Genomic DNA, 24,121 nt, shown 5'->3' with positions numbered 1-24,121 from the left:
CCCACTTCCCCTAACTATACTGATCTGGAACATCTATGTTCCTTCCCACCTTCTTCACTGGCAATGCACTTGTCCCCTTGTCAGGTCCAGTGGTGAGGTAAGACTGACCTGACTTTTCTCTCATTAATTCACTTCACAGATACTTAGTGAGCACCTGCTATGTGTTTGGCACTGCTCACCTCTGAGGACGTAGAGGTAAGATATGGCACATGCCCTCGAGGAACTTACAGTCTAACAGGGAGAAACTGATGTGTAAACAGGTGTAATAAAGTGTTATGATGGAAGGGTAGCCTGGGATAAGGCTGTTCCTTTTATTTTATTTTATTTTTTATTTTTTTAAAGGTTTTTTCGGGGGGTTATTTATTTATTTTGAGAGAGAGAGGGAGAGAGGGCACACGCAGGGGAGGGGCGGAGAGAAGGAGGGACAGAATCCCAAGCAGACTCCGTGCCATCAGCGCAGAGCCTGATGTGGGGCTTGAACTCACGAACTGTGAGATCATGACCTGGGCCGTGATTGAGAGTCGGCCGCTTAAGCGGCTGAGCCACCCAGGCGCCCCTCCTTTTATTTTTTTAATGTTTATTTATTTATTTTGTGTGTGTGTGAGAGAGAGAGAGAGAGGCAGAGAGAGAAGGAGAGAGAGAATTCCAAGCAGGCTTTGTACTGTTAGCGCAGAGCCTGATGGGGGCCCTGATCCCACAAACCCTGAGGTCATGACCTGAGCGGAAACCAAGAGGCAGACATTTAACCAACTGAGCCACTCAGGTGCCCCAAGCCTTTTCCTTAATTGTAGGTAATCTTCCGTCCCAAATCTGGAGGTATTCCTGATTGCCAAGAGGGAGGGAAGACAGAGAACCACTAAAAGAGAACATAGCACGCAGAAAAGGGACAGCTTTGGCTCCATTATACTTCAATTTAGAATTTGTTCCCATTGCAGATGAAATTCCCTTAAATTTCTTATTTCTGGTGACTTGTGTGACCCTGAGGATGCTGAAAACAGGTATGTTACCTGTTTAAGTGTTGGGTTATGGAGGAGATGGAGGGGGAGGGAGAGGGAGGGGGAGGAAGAGTGAGAGAGAGATCTTGAGATCCTAGAGCAGTGCTTCTAATTTGCCCATTATGGCAAACAAAATTTGAATAGCATACTGGGGCAAACAAAAGGATTTGAGGTTATCTATAAAGGGCACAGCAATAAAATTATATCTTTGAGGGGAGCTGGGTGGTATAGTGGGTTAAGCATCCAACTTTGGCTCAGATCATGATCTTGTGGTGAGTTTGAGCCTCATGTCCAACTCTTGTGCTGACAGCTTGGAGCCTGGAGCCTGCTCTGGATTCTGTGTCTCCCTATGTCTCTGACCCTCCCCCGCTCATGCTCTGTCTCTGTCTCTCTCTCAAAAAATAAACACTTAAACATTTTTCAGAAAAATATATCTTTGATATATGATCATGGTAAAAAGAAAATGGAAAAGTATTAGGGATTCAATATCAGAAGGTTTGTGTACTAATAAAATATTTTTTAATTACTTTGAAAAAATATTTATTTATTTATGTTTGAGAGAAAAAGAGTGAGAGCCATGAGCAGTGGAGGGCAGAGAGGGAGAAAGAGACTCCCAAGCAGGCTCTGCACTGCCAGCACAGAGCACAACGTGGGGCTTGAGATCTCACTCATAAACTGTGAGATCATGACCTGAGCTGAAATCAAGAGTCAGATGGTTAACTGACTGAGACACCCAGGCGTCCCCTAATAAAATATTTTCAATTTTAAAATACAATCTTGAAATGCATGAAGGGAGTAAAGAGATACAAACTTCCAGTTATAAATAAATAATGGAGATATGTAGTGGCATGGTGACTGTAGTTAATAGTACTGTATTTCATAAGAGAGTAGATCTTACAAGTCCTCATTACAAGAAAAAAATTTTTTCTAAACTGTGTACGGGCATGGATGTTAACTATTGTGGTGCTCATTTGCAATATATACAAGTATCAAATAATGTACACCTGAAACCAACATGTTACTGCCAATTAATTATACCTCATTAAAAAAATTAGAGTTCACTTTAAATGAGGAAAAGAAGAATCGTGAGCTTGCTTCCACAAATATATTGTTTGAAGTTGTTACATAAAATTTCTAATCAAATCTTTTTAATAATAAACTTTTAAAATTTTTGTCACCATTGATGAGAAATGTGTTCACACTATTTTAAAAGTTATTTTCCAGCTTTAGTGAGCTATAATTGACAAAAATTATTTTTAAGGTGTCTAACACGATAATTTGATATACATCGTAAAGTGATTAAAAGAGTTTTTAAAACTGGAATGTGTGGGTGGCTCAGTTAAGCACCGAACTCTTGATTTTGGCTCAGGTCAGGATCTCACGGTTAGTGGAATCGAGCCCTGCGTTGGGCTCTGCACCGATGGTGCGGAGCCTGCTTGGGATTTTCTCTCACACAAAATAAAAGAACGTTGAAAAAAAAGCTGAAAACTATTTTTACAACCACTTAAAAATTTAGGTTAACAGTTGAAGAGTCGAGTAGCTTTCATCAACAAATGTAATTTTGATATTCCTTGTGATGATGCAAATGGATTTAAAATCCAATCAACCTTTTTCCTAAGGACTATTTCAGAATCACGATGAAACCTTAAGGACCAGGTGCCTTACTAACAGCGCTCAAAGCACAGCTAGAGCGGAAGCTGCCCTGAGTGCGCAGACAAGGGCCCAGCAAGAGCCCCGCCCCTCCACCATCGCGGGCCTAGCTTCGCGCTGCGCTGCGCAGACTCTCTGCGTTCAGGTCGGGAACTTCATCCCCGCAGCCGCAGGGGTGGCCCTGAAGCAGAAGTAGAACCTTTAGCGCCTAGCTTCTTGAGCCTGTTGGTGAGTGTTGAACGGCCCTTGCCTTCCTACCTGGGTCCCTGTGGGTACTGCGTCTGACCCCACTTGCTTGCCTCTGAAAAGTCTGGGTGGAGGCTACTTTGGGCTGGAGGGCTTCCAGCACCTGCTTGCCCCCACCCCTGAAGCCGCCCCAGTGGGCTGAGAAAAATCAGCGTTAGACTCCACGCCTGTAATGTATTCATGACGCGTGCGGTGGGAAACTGCTCTGGAGTGGTGGTTCTCACTTTGCATGCCTCAGAATCACCTGGAGGGCTTATTAAAACACTCTGCTGGACCCTCTACCCCTCCCCCGCTGCCGTTTCTGATTCAGCAGGTCTGGGGTGGGGTCTGACAATTGGCGTTGCTAACAAGTTTTCGGGTGATGCCGCGGCTCTGGAACCACACGTTGTAAAACCACTATCGTAGAGGCCAAACAAAACAGTTTTCTAAATACTTCATTTAAAGCAGTCCCTTCTCACTCCCTTAAGCAATTATTACTCGACATTATATATTTATCTGCCTTTTGCTTGTCCTTGTTAAGGTCCGGGAGAACAGGCACTTTGTTTTGCTGTTTTAGTCCCATCTTCTAGAGCGCTGCCTGGAACGTAATAGGAGCTAAAAAGATATTTGTTGCTTAAATGAACAAAGGCAGCCCCCAAAGCTGAAACCATGAGAAAGAAAAAGGTCACTCAGGAAGAGGGAAGAGTAAAAAGGAGAAGGGCCAAGGACACACCCTGGAGTACGTGGGCATTTCATATCAGAAATAAATAGAGCAGAAAGCTAGGATCCAAGGCTGGTGCAGCATAGAAACCCACCAAGGAGAGATGTTTAGAAAAGGAGGGGACACCAAAAGTAAACATCAGAGATTATCAAAGATGAAAAGATTGAAAAGTCCTTAAGATTTGTCAATTACAAGATTTGTCATTGGTGATTTTGCTAAAAGTAGCTTAAGGAAGCTATTTAGAGTAGCAGGCTCCTTGCTTTGGGTTGAGTAGTGAATGGTGGATGAAAAAGTGGGAAAAAAAATGAGCGTGGACTGTTTATTCAAGGACTTGGCCACACAGGAATGGCTACAGAGGTACATAGGTCAAAAGTGTATTTTTACGTTTCCCACTCCCTGTGTCTGTGTTGTGTAAGATTAAAAGGATTAGCGCATAATTTTGTTATAGGAAAGGAGTGTAAAGAGATACTGATTATACAGGACTGTGTAATAATAGCCAAAGGTCATGGAACTAGAGGAGTTGGGGAGATAGACACAAGAGTAGGATGGATGGGTGAGATAGATGGTCCCTCACCTGCTGAGACCACAAGGAAAGCTGAGAGCAGGGCTAGTTGAGTTGTTTCTGAGTTGGAAGCTCAGAAGGTTCATGCATGAGAGCCTCCACTTTCTCTGGGAGTCCAAGCAAAGTCAATTTCTAGTGGTGAGGCAGGAGTGGGTAAAAAGTGTAGGAGGGATGGCAAAAGTTGGAGTAATTGCTTGTGGGAAGAAAAATTGAACAATACCATCAAATGGTCCCAAATTAGGCATAATGTTAAAAAACGTTGGGAGGCAGGAATGCTATATTGGTTCTGTCATGAACTTGAACTCACCCACTCTCTCTTCTGTTTATCTAAAGATCCTCTCATTCTTGTCATGAGGCATATTTAAAGCTTCAGAAGCTTGAACAAAACACAAAAACCTCTTTCCTGGCTGTTTTCTAAGGCAGAACTGCTGGTAGCAGCAGCTGCAACTGAAATACACTCCTAGATGCAAGCAGGGATGGGAGGAGACCAGCTGGAGACAGTTAATTACCAGAATTAACTGATCATCATAATAGGCAGCAGGGTGGAAAAACACATTGGTCTAACTCACAGAACTCTCTGGTTGTTGTTAATTAATGGTAGGATCCCAAGGAATGAACTCAAAAAACAGCGGAGTCTTTTTGATTTGTGTAACAACAAAAGCAAACAGACCAACAAAACACTATTGTAGGTCTAGGGAACAGAGGCATCTCATGAGTGAGAGACCTGGCTTTGTCACCCTGTTCGTCAAACTAAATCAGATCCTGGACCCAGAGTCTCTTGAATGCAATCTGACTATTCTCTTACAGAAAGATGCTGCCCTACCTAACATTGCAAACCTTCATCCTTTTTAGGATAACTGCTCTGAAGAAAAGGAAGCGTCTACGTTTTTCAGTGACTATCACTTCCTAATGCTAACTAACTCTAATTTCTGGGACCCCAAAAGTCACTGTTTGCCATTCACATTCTGAGTGTACAGGGGTTGGTGATAAATGAATTCTGGCCCACTGTCACCTTTGGATAGGGCTAGTGGGACTGTGAGTTCCTCTTGTGGTTACGTACCCTGCTTGCCAAGTGAAAAACTGGACTAGGAATCTCAGTAACAGACAGAATTCCTGCATTGGTGCATTCACTCATTGAGTAAGGGCTATTCTGGTAGAAAATGCCAAGCAGAGTGCCAGAAACATACATCAAAAGCCTACCTGGAGAACTGCAGAGGCAAGTGTTACCATCAAAGACATGGAAGATACCTGGTGTGATTGTTCCTACCTTATTTCCATCCACTTCCCAGGTGAGTCATCACAAAAGACTTTTGGGTCTTGGAGAATGACCGCATTATCATAAACCCAAGCACGTGAGGACTTCCAGTGGGGTCTCCTCACTGGAGTAATTCAAATAGCCCCTGACTCTTGGTTTTCAGTTATTGATCTGGGATTTAGCTCCAGAATAGCTTTCTAAAAGTCTCTTTTTTCTTACCTTTCTAGATTGAGCCGTAAGTTTTATGTTTCTCTTGCCTATCACTCTTTGTTGTACCTTTGTTCATGTCTGTATATCCGTTTCTTCACTTTAACGTGGGGATCATGATTGTACCTCAGAGTGGGAGAAAATTAGATATTCTACATAAAAGAGCATCTTGTAAATGCTCAATGTGTGGTAGCTGTTAGATAATTGGGGATGAGAATCTGGGATAATGTTTTTTCAATTCTTTGTTCATTTTGCAGGAGTCATTCTCAAGTTAGATAAGCTTTCTGAATCTTACATGTCTGAAAATGTCTTTTCTTTTCCTGCACTTAATGCTGGTTTGGCTGGGTAAAGGATTTGTTTCAGGTTTGAAGATACTGCTCCACTGAGAAATCCGATAGCCATCTAATGTCCAGTGCTTATATAATCTCTTTATATAAAATCTCTTGGGTGCCTGGGTGGCTCACTTGGTTAAGCATCTGACTTTTGGTTTCAGCTAGGGTCATGATCCCACTGTTTGTGAGTTCGAGCCCCACATGGGGCTCTGTGCTGACAGTACAGAGCCTGCTTGGGATTCTCTCTCTCCCTCTCTCTGCCCCTCCCCCACACACTCTCTCAAAATAAGTAAACTTAAAGAAAAAACAAAACTCTTGATTCCCTTTCTCCTAGGCTTGGGATGGGATCTTCTCCTAGGATGGGATCTTTTTTTTCATTAGTTATTCTAAGGACTCACTTGGCCCTTTTAATCTGAAAATGTGTTTTTCTTCACATCTGGGATATTGTCCTTCTTTTTTAACTCCCAGACCTCACCACCATTCTTTCCGTTGCTTCTGTAACATTTGTCATTTGGATGTTGGAACATCTAGATTCACTTTTCACATCTCATCATTTTCCTTTTTGTTAATTTGCTATTTAGCCTTGTCCATTCGACTATAAACCAGCCCATAAATCTTTTCTATTTTCTGTCAGGCGTTCCTCAATATACCTGCCTCATTGATGGAACATTTTGTTCCTAGAGCTTTTTTGGATTTAAATGTCATGGAATTTTAGATGGAAATTAAAGTAGATGTGCGTGCACAGCTTTCCTTCTTAATTCAGATTCCTTGGTTATGTTTTGGTTTGCCTTTTTACTTTTTTAGAGTGTACATCTTAAAGGTCTTTATACTGTGCCTCTGTTCTGCACCTCTTAAACTGTTTTCTAGTTTTCAAGGACCATAGAAATCGGGCTCATTCCACCTGTCCAGTAAATACATTCCCAGGTTATTTACCCAAATATACATTCCCTTTTTTAGTTTGCCAGCTCGTTTTTCTCCAATGGCACCTGGAAGTTTCTTTCTCCAGGTCCCAGTTATTCGTCTCTTCCGGGAGCTTAAATTGCATGTAACTCTGCAGGAATTCAACACATAGCGTCAGAAATGCCTGTAATTTCCTCCGACGATCAGACCTGGGTATCTTTTTTGCCCTTAAACAAGCTCCACCGGTGATTATGAGGCACACTCAAGTCAAGAACCTCGAGGCCCCCTCCACCTCCTCCTCCCACCTGCCTGTCCCAATGGCGGGACGGCCCACTGCCCTTGCCCCTGTCGGGCTGGGGATGTGGTCGGAGAGGTTCTCCAGCCGCGGCCCCACCTCGCGTCTCCCAGCCACGCTGGACGAGGTAGGCGCCGGCGATTTCCGCCCCCCCCCCCCCAAGGAGCCAACGCCGCCCGAGAGCCTAGCGTGGCGGCCCCGCGCCGGCCGGCCCCCAGCCTGGACCCCCGAGCGTCCCGCCCTGCCCAACCGTCCCACCGGCCGCGCGCCCTCGGGGCTGGAACGCCGCGCGGGTTGCACGCCTCCCGCCCTCCAGCACTGGTGCGCAGGCGCCCGGGCGCCTTGGCGCTGCTCCTCCAAGGCGGCTGGACGGGAGAGCGCCTTTGAGTCTCTGGGCCACGCAACGGCAGCGCCCGCGCTGTGGGCGACACGGGTGAGGGGCGACACTCCACCCGCCTGCCTCCTGCCGGCCTCTCCCCACAACCCCCTCGCTGCGTGGGCAGTCCCCAGGGATCGAGGGAAGGGAAGCTTCCCCTTCCGCCTGGGGGCAGGGAGGGACGTTGGGGTGGGCAGGGGACCCCGCTCCCGGGCACAGATGAGGTCGTTGACTTGGGTAAGAGGAAGCGGGCAGCCTCCCCGTCGGTCTGGGCCGGACCAGGTATGCCGGTGCGAGCGTCTTTACCGGGAGCCCTCTCCTAGCGCTGGGGAAGGCGGTATTGCGTTTGCCTCCTTCCCGAGCTTTTTCCCAGCGTCGAGGAGGGATTCCGTCTGAAGCGAAGTTTGCGGTGTAGAGACCCCAGACAAACCGTTATCGGGGCTTCAGCAAAGTCGAGCCAGGAACTTGGACTTCCCACACGTTAGCCAGGGGCAGTGATGTCTCCAGACGTGTGCAGGTGAATCGACACAGGTTGAGAGAGCTTGAATTGTGTGAAACGCCGAGTTTCAGAGAATCCTCATGGTTTTGCTTCTGCTTTATCACCTTTAGAACTCTGGTGTCGATTGTTTATATTCCACTATTGATCCTTTTAAACTCTCCCCTCCCTCCGTCTTGGGTTTGTCTGCTCTTCCTAATGAGCCACGTTTCTATCTTAAATCCGGTAGGGTGCCATGTCTGAACAAGAGCGTATCCAGGAATGCCTGAGGAAAGAAATAAGGTCACTTCTCATCTCCACCAAAGATGGTTTGACCCCACATCAGTTGGAAAAGGAGTACCTTTTGATGGTTGGCAGCCATTTACCACTCCGGGTTCTTGGATATCGGTCCACTATGGAGCTGGTGTTGGACATGCCTGATGTTGTCACTGTCTGCCCTTGTGGGGATGGTACTGTAATACTGAAAGGTAAGCTTAGAATTTGAAGATCTATAAGTAACACGTAATTAGTAAAGAATTTTTCTGGTAAATAGGCAATGGGGAGTACGCCAGGTGATGTATGGAATTATTGAATGTGGTACACCTGAAACTAATATAACACTGTATGTTAACTGGAATTAAAAATATAAAAGAAAAAAGAATTGTTATAGCGATTATCCTGCACCCCAGGCAGGGGATTTTAATTTTTTGAGGGGGAGAGGGTTCATGGTTACCTTTGAAGTTGTGGGCAGAGTTAAAGCTTTAGCAAAATCAAGAATTTATTTCTCCAGAAAAATGTGCATTCACAGGAACTACATTTTGCATGTGATTTCAAATTATTGCACCTTAAATTGGAAGAAGCGTAACAATGGGACTTGAACTATGAATTCATGTTTTAAATTTCGTGACGCACAGAAAAAAACATTGCAGGAAAGTTTGTTCATCTTGAGAGTTTCAGATATTTCAGGAGTCAGAAGTAATGTTAAATATTGGGCTTGATCTTTCTGTCTTCATCTTCTGATAGAGGAGCTAACAAGTGGTTGTCTAAAAGAAATGGAGGAACCAAGGGTTCATGTTTATCATGTTACCTAGATACACAGCTCCTTGGAGAATTAAAATTGTATAACCACAGATGTAAGGGTAAAGAAAGGAGCAAGTTTTCATCTAACTGTGATTTCTTTTTTCACACCTCCTTAGCCATTCCAGATGAATCCACCAAAGGAATAGCAAGTTTAGTTGCAAAACAGAGGAGCAACCATAAGGTTCGAAATTCCATGCCAAGGGGAAGGGCCAGTGTTTGCTCTGGGCCGAGCTCCCGTCGGCGAGTACCTTACCGGGGAAGGGTGCCTCCCATTCTTCCAGCTGTTGTGAAGAGTGAGTTGAAAGACCTCTTGGCGTTATCTCCCGTTCTCCTTTCTGATTTTGAAAAGGCATTTTCCAGGCGATTTGGACGTTCATTCCAGTATGTACAGTATGGATTCCTCTCTATGTTCGAAGTACTTAATGCTGCTTCAGATGTCATTTCAGTAGAGCAGACCAGAGCAGGTTCTTTGTTGATGCTAAGGAAGAGCGTAACAGAGGAAAAGCAGAGAGGATGGCCAGCAGGTAAGCATGTTAGAATTAGTACTTAGTAACTTAGTACTTAGTAATTGTGGGTTAGCAAATTTTGGAGCAGTCATGGTAGATAGAGAGGTAGGTAATGCCTAAGCTCCCAGAGTTTGTCAAAGTTGCATCTTGGCTCTGCAACTTGCTGGTTGAGTGATCTCACTCCAGTTACTTAAAACATCTGAGCCTTAGTTTCCTCATCTCTAGAATAGGAATAATCATACTGCCTCTTGGAGTAGTGCTGAGGATGAAACGAGATGAGGTCTGAAAAGTGCCTGGCATTTATAAGGGTGTAATAAGTGGTAGCTATTATAAAAATACAAGATCTGCTTTCTCTGGAACACTGTAAGCAAACATTAGTTGCGTGTGTTCACGTAAGGAAGATAGGGAAGATGAAAAGTTTAAAACTAATACTAGTTAGTAACATTTGCCATCTGAGTTTTGCTGGCACTGATGTTTGGTATCCTAGCAGGCACTGCAATAATTTATGTAGTGTAATGATAGCCACTTATATAGCGTTTTACCTTGGATTCTCCTAGCCACACCGTAGGGTAAATGACCCAGTCTTAGGGATAAGGAAAACAAAGCTCAGGATACGTAAATGACTTTTGCAAAGTTGCATGGCTAGAAAGGTGTTATAGCCAGGGTCGAAACGCAGCTGTTAATACTGTTTAGCCCGTGCTGTTCTTACCCAGTCATTGTCCCTCTTGTTTTTGTTTTATGTTTATACACACACACTACTATATACCTATATAGTAGTTGAGTTGACACACAGTGTTATTAGTTTCAGGTGTGCAGCACAGTGATTTGACTACCTTGTGCTGTGCTCCCCACAGTGTAGTTACCATGTGCCATACAATGTTGTTACAATACCATGGGTTGTATGCTGTACCTTTCGTCCCCGAATCACTGTCCCTCTTAAAGTCTCAGAAGACCAATGTGATCATTTGTATAGTGCGTCACTAGACCCTTGATACAGAATCTATACACTGAGCCTATTTTGGGAATCTCTACGCCTATTTCAGTGATTTTTCTTTTTCTCTAAAATCTGTATTTAGATTAATATAGGTGAAACCATGAGAATGTCCCCAGTTTAGAAACCAATACTTAAACTGTGGTAGGAAATGTAATTTGATATAGATATCCTAGGGGGTTTACGAGCTCTGGTCAGGGAAGACTATAGGGGCCAATGTGTGTTTTGAATCTTACCCTCAACCATCAGCAATATCAGTATTCTTGAGTTACTTGAACTTGGGGAGACAAACCTATGCTATTAAAGTTGTAAGAGGTTGATAGTGTATAAAGCAGCTTGCCAACTTATTGAATGGGGGGAGTGATATTCCTTCCCAGTGATTGGATTGTTCATGTTTATCATCTGTGACCCTTCTTCCTATCATCAGGGTATCTTGGAAACAATTTGTGTGTGTGTGGGGGGGGGGGCTTGATCTTATGGAAAAGAAAGAGACCACAGTGAGGTCTAGTGATTGATCATTCATGTTGTACATCAGCATATATCTTGCCAGTGGTATTTTCCTTCCTACAAATCTTGAAGAAAAAAAATCTGTACTCTAGAATAATATCCTTTATTCTGTAGCTTTTTATCCCCCTTTCCTGCTCCCATACTACTAGGTGATTATTCAGTTTGAGAAGCATAGTTTTAAGCAGACTTCTTAGTTGGAGACATTTTGGCCTCCTAAACGTTTTTAGGTTTTTACCTATTGAAATCTGCCTTTCTGTAATTATATTCAGGTGATCTTAAATGGAGTTTTTAGATAGCTCCAACCTTTTCAGTAACACATGTATGATCCCTTGGTTTTCTTTTATAGATGACTGATCTTTTCCATTGTATGTAAATTTTATTTGGCAATATGAAAATGTAAGCTTACTTTCCATAATTGTTATTTCTAAGTTAGGTCACAGTAGCCTCTATATAGAATCACCAGAAAATAAAGTAGAAATTGTTAGTGACAACTTTTCTCCGCTCTTCTTTTATTCACAAAAGGAGGTAAAATGTTTACCCAGCCTTTTAGAATGAAACAACAAAGGTCCTACCCTACAGTCTCCCCAGTCACAAAGGCACGCTTTTCGCAACCCACTTCAAACTTGGAACCACCGAAGCAAATACTGAACGTGGAAAATACTTTTAAGTCAAATGTGGTAGAGACTTCAAGGCTGAATCACGCTGAAAAATTAAACCAGGTGAGATATAGGAGTTTGGAGGTATAAACCAAAAATGTGTTTAAATTCAGTGGTTAATACTTAGACGGAGAAGCTTAATTTCAGATTTAACTTGAGCATTTTCTATGGTTGTGTGGATTATTAGCTAGTAAGAGGTGGCAGTGAGAAAAGAATAAAATTGTATCAACTCCCGTGGTTTCTGTTACAGGCTTCCCCCACTATTGGAAAGTAGGGTGTTCCTATGAAACCTTTTGACAGTTGAAACCGTGTAAAGCAAAGAAACAATTGCCATTAATTTATATAGAAAAAATTTTGAGCCTTCTTAGACCCCAAAAATAACCTCTCTTAGGCTTTTCTGATACCTTATGATACATCTAGCCAATGGATTTTCTACCTTAGGACACATCTTGCTAATGGATGCACAAAATAAGTGGGGGTAAAGCACAATTCAAAGCTATGGTGGTTTGATGCTGAATGTAGTTCTTGGGGAAGGAGGCTGGTGATGCCCCTCTGGCTGCTCGGCGCGCGCTGCCCCTGTAACCGCTCACTGCAAAACGATTGCTGGATGCTCTTTTTGCTTTGGGCCTTTATTGATAAAAGTGAAAATCCTCTTTCGATTTCTTTGGGTTAGCAAAAATGAGAACGGACCCCAGATTTTTCATAAAAGTGAAAGGGCATAGCATGAACTTTTGAAAAGTGAGGGACACCTGTACTTTGTGCAGCTGTCTCTAGTTCCAGCTTCTCACCAAAGTCCTAGAAGTATATTTGCAGCTTCCCTCATGAATATCTTCACCTGAATGGCTGGCCCTGAGCACTACAGTCCTGGTACTTTTCTGACTGTGTGTATGCTGAAGGAGTTTTGAACAAAAGCTACTAGAATATAACCAACAAAAACCCTGGTTAAATTAGCAAGATGACAACTTGCGTAGAGCTTAGAAGAAGCACATGGAAATTAAATTCAAGATATAAAAGTGCCTTACCTCTATAACTTAAAAAATACTAGCTTTAGTAGCATAACTTACATATGGTTTATCCATTTAAAATGTACAGTTTGAATTTTGACAAATGTACCTCATTGCATAATCATCAAAATCAAGAGGCCAAACATTTCCATCATTCTCAAAAATTTCCATTATGCTGCTTTGTAGTTGATCTCTTTCCCCAGCTGTAGACACTACATAAATATTGCTTTCTGTAAGTTTGACTTTTCAAGAATTTCATATAAATGGAATTAAATAACATCTAGTGTTTGTGTCTAGCTTCTTTAACTTACCATGGTGCTTTCGAGATTCATCAGTATCAGTAGTTTGTTACCTTTTCTTGTTGCGTACCGTTCCACTGTATTGATCTATCTCAATTTGTTATCCATTCCCATCAGGTGACATCTGGGTTCTTTCCTGTGTGGGGTATTTATATGAATAAAGCTGCTATGAACATTTGCATACACTTTGATCGTGGACTTCTCTTTTTTTTTTTTTAATTTTTTTTTTTCAACGTTTTATTTATTTTTGGGACAGAGAGAGACAGAGCATGAACGGGGGAGGGGCAGAGAGAGAGGGAGACACAGAATCGGAAACAGGCTCCAGGCTCTGAGCCATCAGCCCAGAGCCCGACGCGGGGCTCGAACCCACGGACCGTGAGATCGTGACCTGGCTGAAGTCGGACACTTAACCGACTGCGCCACCCAGGCGCCCCGATCGTGGACTTCTCTTGAGTGAATACCTAGGAGTAGGATTGTTGGGTCGTTCAGTAAGGGCATATTTAACTTTATAAGATATTGTCAGACTCTTCTAAAGTGGCTGTATGATTTCACATTACTGTAAACTACATATGAGAGTTCTAGCTGCATCTTTGTTAATGTTTGGTATTGTCCACTTAAAAAAATTACTATTCATGGGGCGCCTGGGTGGCTCAGTTGGTTAAGCATCCAAGTTTGGCTTGGGTCATGATCTCATGGTTCATGGGTTTGAGCCACGCGTTGGTGTGGTGACACCTGTGCTGACAGCTCAGGGCCTGGAGCCTGCTTCCGATTCTGTGTCTCCCTCTCTCTGCCCATCCCCGACTCGTGCTCTGTCTCTCTTTGAAAAATGAATAAACATTAATTTTTTTTTTTTAATTATGGGTGTGTAGTGGTATTTCATTATGGTGTTGAAATTTCTCTGATGATGAATAATGTTGGGCATCTTTTCATATGCATATTTTCCATTTGTAAATTTTCCTTAAGGTGTCTCCTTGCATCCTTTGCTTGTTCTTAAAAATTGACTTTTGTATTGAGTTGGAAGAATTATTTATATATGAATGGGTACAAGTCCTTTACCAGAGACATGTTTTGCAAATACTTTCTCCTGGTATATGCTTATCTCATTTCCTTAGTTCTGCCTTTTGTGAAGCAGAAGCCTTTAATTTTGATGAAATCTAATTTATTTATATTTTTCTTTTGATTCTTGCCTAACTAATCTTTGTTGAATCCAAAGTCACAAAAATGTTGTATGTTTTCTTCTAGAAGTTTTATGATTTTAGTTCTTAGGTCTATTACTGATTTCAAGTTAATTCTTATATAAGGTACCAGTATGGACCAGAGTTTTTTGCAATGGATTGCTAATTACTCTAGCACTATTTTTTTGAAAAATACTCTTTTCCTTGCTGAACTACCTTATTACTTTGGCACCTCTGTGAAATCTATTGACCACTTGTATGTGTAGGTTCTGTTTTTAGGACTGTCCATTCTGGTCCATTGATCTACAGGTTCTTTTGCCAGTACCCTTCTCTCTTAATATAGCTTTATAATATCTTTCTTTTTATTTTTTTAATGTTTATTTATTTTTGAGAGAGAGAGAGACAGCAAGCGGGGGAAGAGTAGAGAGAGAGGGAAAAACAGAATCAGAAGCAGGTTCCAGGTTCCGAGCTGTCAGCACAGAGCCTGACACGAGGCTTGAACTCATGAACCACGAGATCATGACCTGAGCCCAAGTCCGTCGCTAACCCAGTGACTGAGCCACCCAGGTGCCCTTTAACATCTTGAAATTATGTAGTTAAGTCCTACAGCTTTATTCTTTTTCAAATTGCTTTGGCTACTCTAGGTTCTTTGCATTTTCATATAAACCTAATTTGATATAAATCAGCTTGTCAATTTCTACCAAAAATAAATATGCCTCTTGTGATTTTGATTAGAATGAAACAAGGGATCTAGAGGTAAGTTTGGGGATAAATGACATCCTGACAGTATTGAATCTGCTGATCGATGAGCATAGTATAATTTCTCCACTTCAGTCTTTAAATTTTTAGTACTCTTTTATAGTTTTAAGTACTCAAGGCCTACATATGTTTTGCTAAATTTTACCCCCCACCACCACCATTTTTCATACTTTGGATATTATAAAGGGTATTTTCAGTTTATTTTCTAGTTAATTGTTATTAGTACATAGAAATCAATTGGATTTTTTTTTATATTTTGACCTTGCAACTTGTGACCTTGAATCAAGGTACTTGATAAACTCAATACTGTAGTTGACAGGTATTTTCAGTTTATTTTCTAGTTAATTGTTATTAGTACATAGAAATCAATTGGATTTTTTTTATATTTTGATCTTGCATCTTGTGACCTTGAATCAAGGTACTTGATAAACTCAATACTGTAGTTGACATCATTCTAGTAACTATTTCGTAGGGTTGGGATTTTCTGCATAGACCATCATACCATCTGGGAGTAGACCATTTTACTTCCTTTTCAATCTGTATGCCCCCCCCCCTTTTTTTCCCCTTACATAAGCTGGGCTCTCTAGTATAATAATGCATAGAAATGGTGAGCATGGAAATTCTTGTCTTGTTCCTGACTATAGGGGAAAAACATTCAGTCTTTCATCATTAACTATGGTGTTAACTCTAGCATTTTTATAAATGCTGTATACCAGGTTGAGAAAATTCCCTTCTGTTCCTAGATTCTGAGAAATTTTTCCATGAATGTGTGTCGAAATTTTCTCCATCCATTGAGAGGATTATAGGATGTGCTATTGTGATTTATTATATAAAAATTATATTCCTTTTCTCATTTCTAGCATAGAGCTCCTAAAACTCTTGGAATTTTTGAAGTGGTAAAAAATGTAAAGGTATCTTTTGTTGCTAATGAAGTGTCTTTAGAAAGGACCTAAGGATGGGGGCTGGTTGCCAGTTGGAGCAAACGATGTCATTAGAGGGTCTGAACTTTTAGTCCTACCCCAACCTCCTGAGAGAGGAAGGGGGCTACAGATAGAATCACTGGCCCCTAGTGAATGAATCAATCAGTTGTGCTGTTGTAGTAAAACCTCCATAAAACCCCAAAATACTGGATTTGGAGAGCTTTTAAGCTAGTGAACAGTAGAGTTTTGGGGGAGACTGGCATGCCTGGAGAAGGTATGGAGCTCTGTGCCTCTTCCCACTTATCTGGCTGTATGCATCTTCTCCATCTCACTATTTCTGAATTCTATCTTTAAAAAAATTTTTAACTAATTTTTAAAAAAAATTTAAGATACAGTTGATATATTAGTTTCAGATGTACATGATGCTTTGATATGTGTATAATGTGAAATGATCACAGTATGTCTACTTAACATCCATCAGCACATATAGTTAGAAATTCTTTTTGTGATGTCTTAAGATTTACTGTCTTAGCAATTTTCTGTAGTAACATATATAATACATATTATTATAATTGTATAATGTGTCATGTAGTCTTATATTTATTAATACATTATGAAATATAGTTACCATGCTGTATATTACATGCTGTACAGGACTTAATTATTTTATAACTGGAATTTTATACCTTTTGACCCTGTCCACCTATTCTACCCACTCCCAAATACCTGCTTCTGGCTATCATCCATCTGTTCTCTATATCTATGAACTCAAGTTTTTATTTATTTATTTATTTTTATTTTGTTTTTTAGATTCTGCGTATAAGTGAGATCATACAGTTGTCTTTCTCTGACTTATTTTCCTTAGTGTGATGCCCTCAAGGTCCGTTCATGTTGTCACAAATGGTAGGATTTCCTTGCTTTTTTTTATGGCTTAATAATATTCCAGTGTGTGTGTGTGTGTGTGTGTGTGTGTGTGTGTGTGTGTGTATCATACCATCTTTGTCCATTCATCCGCTGATGAATGCTTAGGTTGTTTCCATGTCTTGGCTATTGTAAATAATGCTGCAATGAACATAGGATTCAGATATTTTTTTGTTAGTGTTTTTATTTCCTTTGGATAAGTACCCAGAACTGAAGTTGCTGGATCATGTGGTAGTATAGTTTTTTTGAGGAACCTCTGTAATGTTTTCCATAGTGGCTACACCAATTTACATTCCACCAACATGCCCCAGGGCTCCTTTTTCTCCATATCCTCACCAGCACTTACTGTTTCTTGTCCTTTTGATAATAGCCATTCTAACAGGTGTGAGGTGATACTTCATTGTGGTTTTGCTTTGCATTTTTATGATGATTAGTGATGTGGAGCACGTTTTCATGTACCTGTTTGTCATCTGTATGTCTTCCTTGGAAAAATGTCTATTCAGATCCTCTGCCCATTTTAAAATTTTGTTGTTTTCTTGCTGTTGAGTTGTATAAGTTCTTTATGTATTTGGGATATTAACCCCTTATCAAATATTGGACTTAGAAATTTTTTCTCCTTTTAAGTAGGTTGCCTTTTGATTTTGTTGATGGTTTCCTTTGCTGTGTAGAAGCTTTTTTGATGTAGTCCCATTTGTTTATTTTTGCTTTTGGTACTTTTGGTGTCCAATCTAAAAAATCACTGCCAAGAATGGTATCAAGGAACTTAACATCTGTGGGTTTTTTTTTTTTTTTTAGGGTTTGTATGGTTTCACATCTTACATTCAATTTTAATCCATTTTGAGTTTTTGTGGATGTAGCATTATATTGTTTTATAATAAACCAGTAATAAATCAGTAAGTAAAATGTTTATGAGTTCTGTAGCTGCTTTAGCAACTCGGTTGAACCCAAGGAGGGTGTCATGGAACTTCTGATTTATAGTAACTTGATCAGAAGCACAGATAATAACCTGGACTTGGAATTGTGGTGGGGGTGGGGCACAATCTTGTTGGACTTGGCCCTTAATTTATGGAAGCTGATGTAATGCCAGGTAGATAGACATGAATTGAAGTACAAGATACCCAGCTGATGTTGGAGAATTGCTTGAGTGTGGGATAAAATCCACATACATGTAATTCGAGTCAGAATTCTATAGTGCTTTTCTTTTCTAAAGAAAAATTATTATAATTATAAAAAAATTATAATCCAAGTAATACAGGCCTCTTAAAAGGAATTGGGAAGTTTTTCTTTTATTTATTTATTTATTTGGCGTTTTTTTATTTTTTATTTTTAATATGAAATTTATTGTCAAATTGGTTTCCATACAACACCCAGTGCTCATCCCAATGGGGAGGGCGCACCCCCCCCTCCCTCCCACCCCCCCCCTCCCTCCCACCCCCCCCCTCCCTCCCACCCCCCCCCTCCCCATCAACCCTCAGTTCTCAGTTTTTAAGGGTCTTTTATGTTTTGGCTCCCTCCCTTTCTAACATTTTTTTTTCTTCCTCTTCTCCATGGTCTTCTGTTAAGTTTCTCAGGATCCACATAAGAGTGAAAACATATGGTATCTGTTTCTCTGTATGACTTATTTCACTTAGCATAACACTTTCCAGTTCCATCCATGTTGCTACAAAGGGCCAGATTTCATTCTTTCTTATTGCCATGTAGTACTCCATTGTGTATATAAACCACAATTTCTTTATCCATTCATCAGTTGATGGACATTTAGGCTCTTTCCATAATTTGGCTATTGTTGAGAGTGCTGCTATAAACATTGGGGTACAAGTGCCCCTATGCATCAGCACTCCTGTATCCCTTGGGTAAATTCCTAGCAGTGCTATTGCTGGGCCATAGGGCAGATATATTTTAAATTTTTTGAGGAACCTCCACACTGTTTTCCACAGCGGCTGCACCAGTTTGCATTCCCACTAACAGTACAAGAGGGTTCCCATTTCTCCACATCCTCTCCAACATCTATAGTCTCCTGATTTGTTCATTTTAGCTGTTTTCACTGGCGTGAGGTGGTATCTGAGTGTGGTTTTGATTTGTATTTCCCTGATGAGCGACACTGAGCATCTTTTCATGTGCATGTTGGCCATCTGGATGTCTTTGGGGAAGTGTCTCTTCATGTTTTCTGCCCATTTCTTCACTGGATTATTTGTTTTTCGGGTGTGGAGTTTGGTGAGCTGTTTATAGATTTTGAATACTAGCCCTTTGTCCGATATGTCATTTGCAAATATCTTTTCCCATTCCGTTGGTTGCCTTTTAGTTTTGTTGATTGTTTCTTTTGCTGTGCAGAAGCTTATTATGTTGATGAGGTCCCAGTTCATTTTTGCTTTTAATTCCCTTGCCTTTGGGGATGTGTCGAGTAAGAAATTGCTGCAGCTGAGGTCAGAGAAGTTTTTTCCTGCTTTCTCCTCTAGGGTTTTGATAGTTTCCGTCTCACATTCAGGTCCTTTATCCATTTTGAGTTTATTTTTGTGCATGGTGTAAGAAAGTGGTCTAGTTTCAATCTTCTGCATGTTGCTGTCCAGTTCTCCCAGCACCATTTGTTAAAGAGACTGTCTTTTTTCCATTGGATATTCTTTCCTGCTTTGTCAAAGATTAGTTGGCCATACTTTTGTGGGTCTAATTCTGGGGTTTCTATCCTATTCCATTGGTCTATGTGTCTGTTTTTGTGTCAATACCATGCTGTCTTGATGATTACAGCTTTGTAGTAGAGGCTAAAGTCTGGGATTGTGATGCCTCCCACTTTGGTTTTCAAAATTACTTTGGCTATTCAGGGTCTTTTGTGATTCCATACAAATTTTATGATTGCTTGTTCTAGCTCCGAGAAGAATGCTGGTGCAATTTTGATTGGGATTGCATTGAATGTGTAGATTGCTTTGGGTAGCATTGACATTTTGACAATATTTATTCTTCCAGTCCATGAGCACAGAATGTTTTTCCATTTCTTTATATCTTCTTCAATTTCCTTCATAAGCTTTCTATAGTTTTCAGCATATAGATCTTTTATATCTTTAGGTTTATTCCTAGGTATTTTATGCTTCTTGGTGCAATTGTGAAGGGGATCAGTTTCTTTATTTGTCTTTCTGTTGCTTCATTATTAGTGTATAAGAAAGCAACTGATTTCTGTACATTGATTTTGTATCCTGCAACTTTCCTGAATTCATGTATCAGTTCTAGCAGACTTTTGGTGGAGTCTGTTGGGTTTTCCATGTATAATATCATTTAATATTGTTATAAATCTATTCTTCTATGCTTACAAAGGAAACATATATACTTGTAGCGTTTTGAGTAGGAACAGCTAGTAAACTCCTCTATAATTTTGAAGAAATGGCAAGTTGTACTTTTATAAATAGGATCTTCAGAAAGGTAATACCTTTGTGGGTAGCTCTAGACTGAAGGTTTTCTCTGGACTTAGTCGCTAGTGCTTCCATAATAAAGTAACTTAGATCAGGTAGCTTTAAACAACAGAAATTTATTTTCTCACAGTTGTGAAGGCTGGAAGTTCCAGACTGGGGCGATAACGTAGCTGCGTTCTGCTGAGAGTTCTCTTGCTGGCTTGCCCCTTCTCGCAGTGTGCTCACATGGCCTTTCCTCGGTGTGTGCACATGGAGGAGACCAAGCTCTCTGGTTTCTCTTTTTGTAGGGGTGCTAATCCCATCACGAAGGCTTCACCCTCATACCTCACCACACAAAAAAAAATTACCTTGGGGGTTAGGCCTTTAAAATATGAATTTTAGGAAACATAATACCTATCCTAACAAAGCAAAACTCAGAATGATTGAGTCCAAATAAATTAACTGTGTGAAGCTCCACAATGAATAAGTTTGTTTTGGCTTTTCCAATGTTTGAAGTTATTTCCATTTTCCAAATTTATTGTATTGATTAAAAATTCCCGAACAAAATACTAGAGAATGATATAGCATGTTTTTTGGAGACTTTATAGAATTGGGTGGGAAGACTGTGCGTTTAGCCATCAGAGCCAGGGAATAACAAATGCAAAGTCTAGGACCTTTGCTCCTGGCATGGCTCCAGGGAGAAGGGTGAGAAAGATGCACATACACTTCTTCTATATCTTTTCTCCTTTGAGTTTCATCCTGTGTTTTGCAGCTCCGAGAATTCCTCGTAGCTGCTGTCTAATAACCACATTTCACTTCTGGGTGAAGTTTTTGCTATTGGAACTATTTAAATCTTGTTCCAAAGAGTTGGCTCTCATTCTTGAACTATGTATTTTACTTTGGTAGCAGACCATACTCTACATAATTACCAGATCTTACATAATCCTATTTCTAAAAAGTACAACTTCCATTTCTTCAAAATTTTAGATCAGTTTGCTATGTGTTTTTGATCAAAACTCCACATGTATTTATGAGCATAGAAAAAGAACAGATCTATAACAAATTTAAATTATGAATTTACAGACTTCTTTTTGATCATCTGTATTTCACGTATTTCCAGTGAACACGTTATTTTGTAATAAGGAAAACATGTTATTAAAAAGAAGAAAAATAAGTTTCTCCTTTGTAAAATGAGGGTTAGTATTTTTTCATCTTTCACCTTCAAGAGAAACAGCCAGGGTGGTCACTAGTATCTACGCTTTGTCCATTGTAATGCTTTGTTTCACAAAGGAAATGGTTAGAACAGTTTAAAGCCTCTTTTGCAAGATACGAATAATCTTTTTACCACATTCTATTAAATTTCCTTTAGATTGACTGAAGGGAAGTTTGGATGGAGATGCAAATGTGAGTAGGTGAGAATGGATTAGCTGTATTTTCTAGTGAATGAAGCTTCCTGTAGTCCTACATCACAGGTAACCATAGTGTTACTGTTATTGTGAATAGGTCATGGCCTGTAACAATGGCCGGGGTTTGGTCGGGGAACAGGGATCTGACATTTCTAGGTTGTCTAGCTTTAAGAGTACCCCATCCCACCCTACCCCACCCTACCCCATCTTACATAGTAGAAAACTTCATTGTAACATTCAGCATGAGGTTTAAAGTAGGTAAACCTGCAATTATCAAAAGATCTCGCCTTAAACGAATTAAAAATCAGGGCTGGGTGTTAGTTTGCACCTAACTTTTAATTTGCAACCAAACAATTTGGTAGTTTCTGTGTGAATAAGGAGGTGTGCTTGGTTATTGCATATAAGAAAGGATACTTCTTTTATCTCACTTGGTGACCTGGCTCAACTATACTGTAAGAGTATCTTCCCTCAACAAGCAGCTGGATACGCTAAACAGTTCCTGTCGGCAGGAGCCGTTCCTGGCTTCATTAATGCAGTTCTCCGGAAGTTGTGTTCTCTGGCCAACTCAAAGTAGCTGTTCACTATCTCGTTTTCTTGTGAGTTTGGGTGAAGTTTTTAGTATGGCAAGTCACATTCCGTGCTGCCTGGCTTTTAGTCAGATGAGGTATCTGGCAAATATTTAAGCAGTTGAAAGCTTTGCTTCCGTGTGTGTATTGGTGCCAGTTTTGTGATCTTTATCAGAAATGTGTTCATGTTGTACCATATGGCCAAAGGGCTGGAGTATATTCCTCTAAGATGTCACTTCTGTACCTTCCTTCTTTTCAAAATGCTTCCACCCTCATGTTTCTAAATAGCACCCAGGTGTCTGTTTTTAAAACCTTTTTTTTCTTATTACAAAAGTAATATAGATTGATTATGGAAGACTTGAAATACAAGAAGGCACAGAAGAAAATAAAAATCACCTGTACTTTTATCATCCAGAAAAGCTGATTTTTAATTTAAATTCCAGTTCGCTAACATAGTGTAATTAGTTTCAGGTGTTTAATATAGTGATTCAACCCTTCATACAACACCTGGTGCTCATTGCAAGTGCCCTCCTTAATCCCTATCACCTATTGACCCCTTTGCCTCTCTAGCCATCATCTGGTTCTCTGTAGTTAAAGGTCTGTTTCTTGGTGTGCCTCTTTTCCCCCCTCTTTGCTTGTTTGTTTTGTTTCTTCAAGTTCACATATGAGTGGAATCATATGGTATTTTTCTTGCCCTGACTTATTTCAAAAAGGATACCTACACTCAGATGTTTATAATATCATTATCTACAATAGCCAAATTATGGAAATAGCCTGTGTCCATTGACTGATGAATGGATAAGGAAGATGTGGTATATACATACACTGGAATATTATTCAACCATAAAAAAGAATGAAATCTTGCCATTTCCAATGATGTACATAGAGCTAGAGAGTATTATGCTAAGTGACTTTTTCTTTTTTTAAATAGAATCATTCTGGTCCAGGTTTGTGACCTGCTTTTTTAAGTCATAACTGTGAATTGTGAACATCCCACACTGTTAAATATTGTAATGCAACATAATTAAAAAATTTTTTTTAGTGTCTATTTTTGAGAGAGAGAGAGAGACAGAGAGAGACAGAGCATGAGCAGGGGAGGGACAGAGAAAGAGGGAGACACAATTCGAAGCAGACTCCAGGCTCTGAGCTGTCAGCACAGAGCCCAACGTGGGGCTCAAACTGAGGAACCGTGAGATCATGACCTGAGCCGAAGGTGGACACTTAACCGACTGAACCACCCAGGTGCCCCACCAATACAATTTTTAATGGGAGTAGGATGCACCATAATTTATTTAACTTGTAACTTTTGTTAGGCACTAAGGCTGTTTCTAGTGTTTGCTATTAAAAATAGCCTTGTGGGGGCACCTCGCTGGTTCAGTCGGTAGAGTGTGTGAGTCTTAATCTCAGGGTCATGAGTTTAAGCTCCACGTTGGGTATGGAGCCTAGTTAAAAAAATAAAAATAGCCTTGTGATGAAAATCTTGTTCAAATTTGCATATATCCGCTACTCCACAGAATAAATTTCTAGAGCAACAGTCACTGCATCAAAAGGAGTGTGTATTTTTATGTAGTTAAGTTGTCCTCGTAAAAGTTTCAGGTAGCACTGAGATAAGGTGCGTAAGGAATGTGCTTCTTGTACCTTTGATGATACTCAGTATAAATGATCTCTCCCTCGCCACCAACCCAGTATGTTCGGTCTCCCAGTGCTTTTCTAATGCCTTCTGGCATATTATCCCTTCATAACACTCTGTGGATCTTTTCATGATATTTTTTATAATTGCAATTATATTTATGATTGTTTCATGTCTGTCTCTCCACACCAGACTGCAAGTTCCAGGAGGGCAGTGACCATATCTAGTTTATTGACCCCTACAGTGTGCAGCACATAGTATGTGTTCAGTACATTTTTGTTGAATGAATGGGCATTATTATAAAATTAATTTTCCAATATGATAGGTAACT

General features: G+C 40.5%; 1 protein-coding gene across 1 annotated transcript in view; it reads left to right on the top strand.

The window, feature by feature from the left end:
- The first annotated feature begins 7,164 nt into the window (after positions 1-7,164).
- The window catches only part of TDRD5 (tudor domain containing 5), a 96,157-nt gene continuing 79,200 nt past the window's right edge, over positions 7,165-24,121 (top strand). Inside the window, exons 1-4 of the mRNA XM_047076461.1 lie at positions 7,165-7,269; positions 8,244-8,481; positions 9,190-9,597; positions 11,600-11,796. Coding sequence (XP_046932417.1) covers positions 7,165-7,269; positions 8,244-8,481; positions 9,190-9,597; positions 11,600-11,796 — 948 coding nt within the window. The remainder of the gene's footprint in view (positions 7,270-8,243; positions 8,482-9,189; positions 9,598-11,599; positions 11,797-24,121) is intronic.

The sequence above is a fragment of the Lynx rufus genome, unplaced genomic scaffold (genome assembly GCF_022079265.1).
Source record: "Lynx rufus isolate CCGP_SWC_20201006 ecotype Redwood Valley unplaced genomic scaffold, mLynRuf1.p SCAF_15, whole genome shotgun sequence".
NCBI classification, from domain to species: Eukaryota; Metazoa; Chordata; class Mammalia; order Carnivora; family Felidae; genus Lynx; species Lynx rufus.
This window is presented reverse-complemented; position numbering and strand designations above follow the sequence as displayed.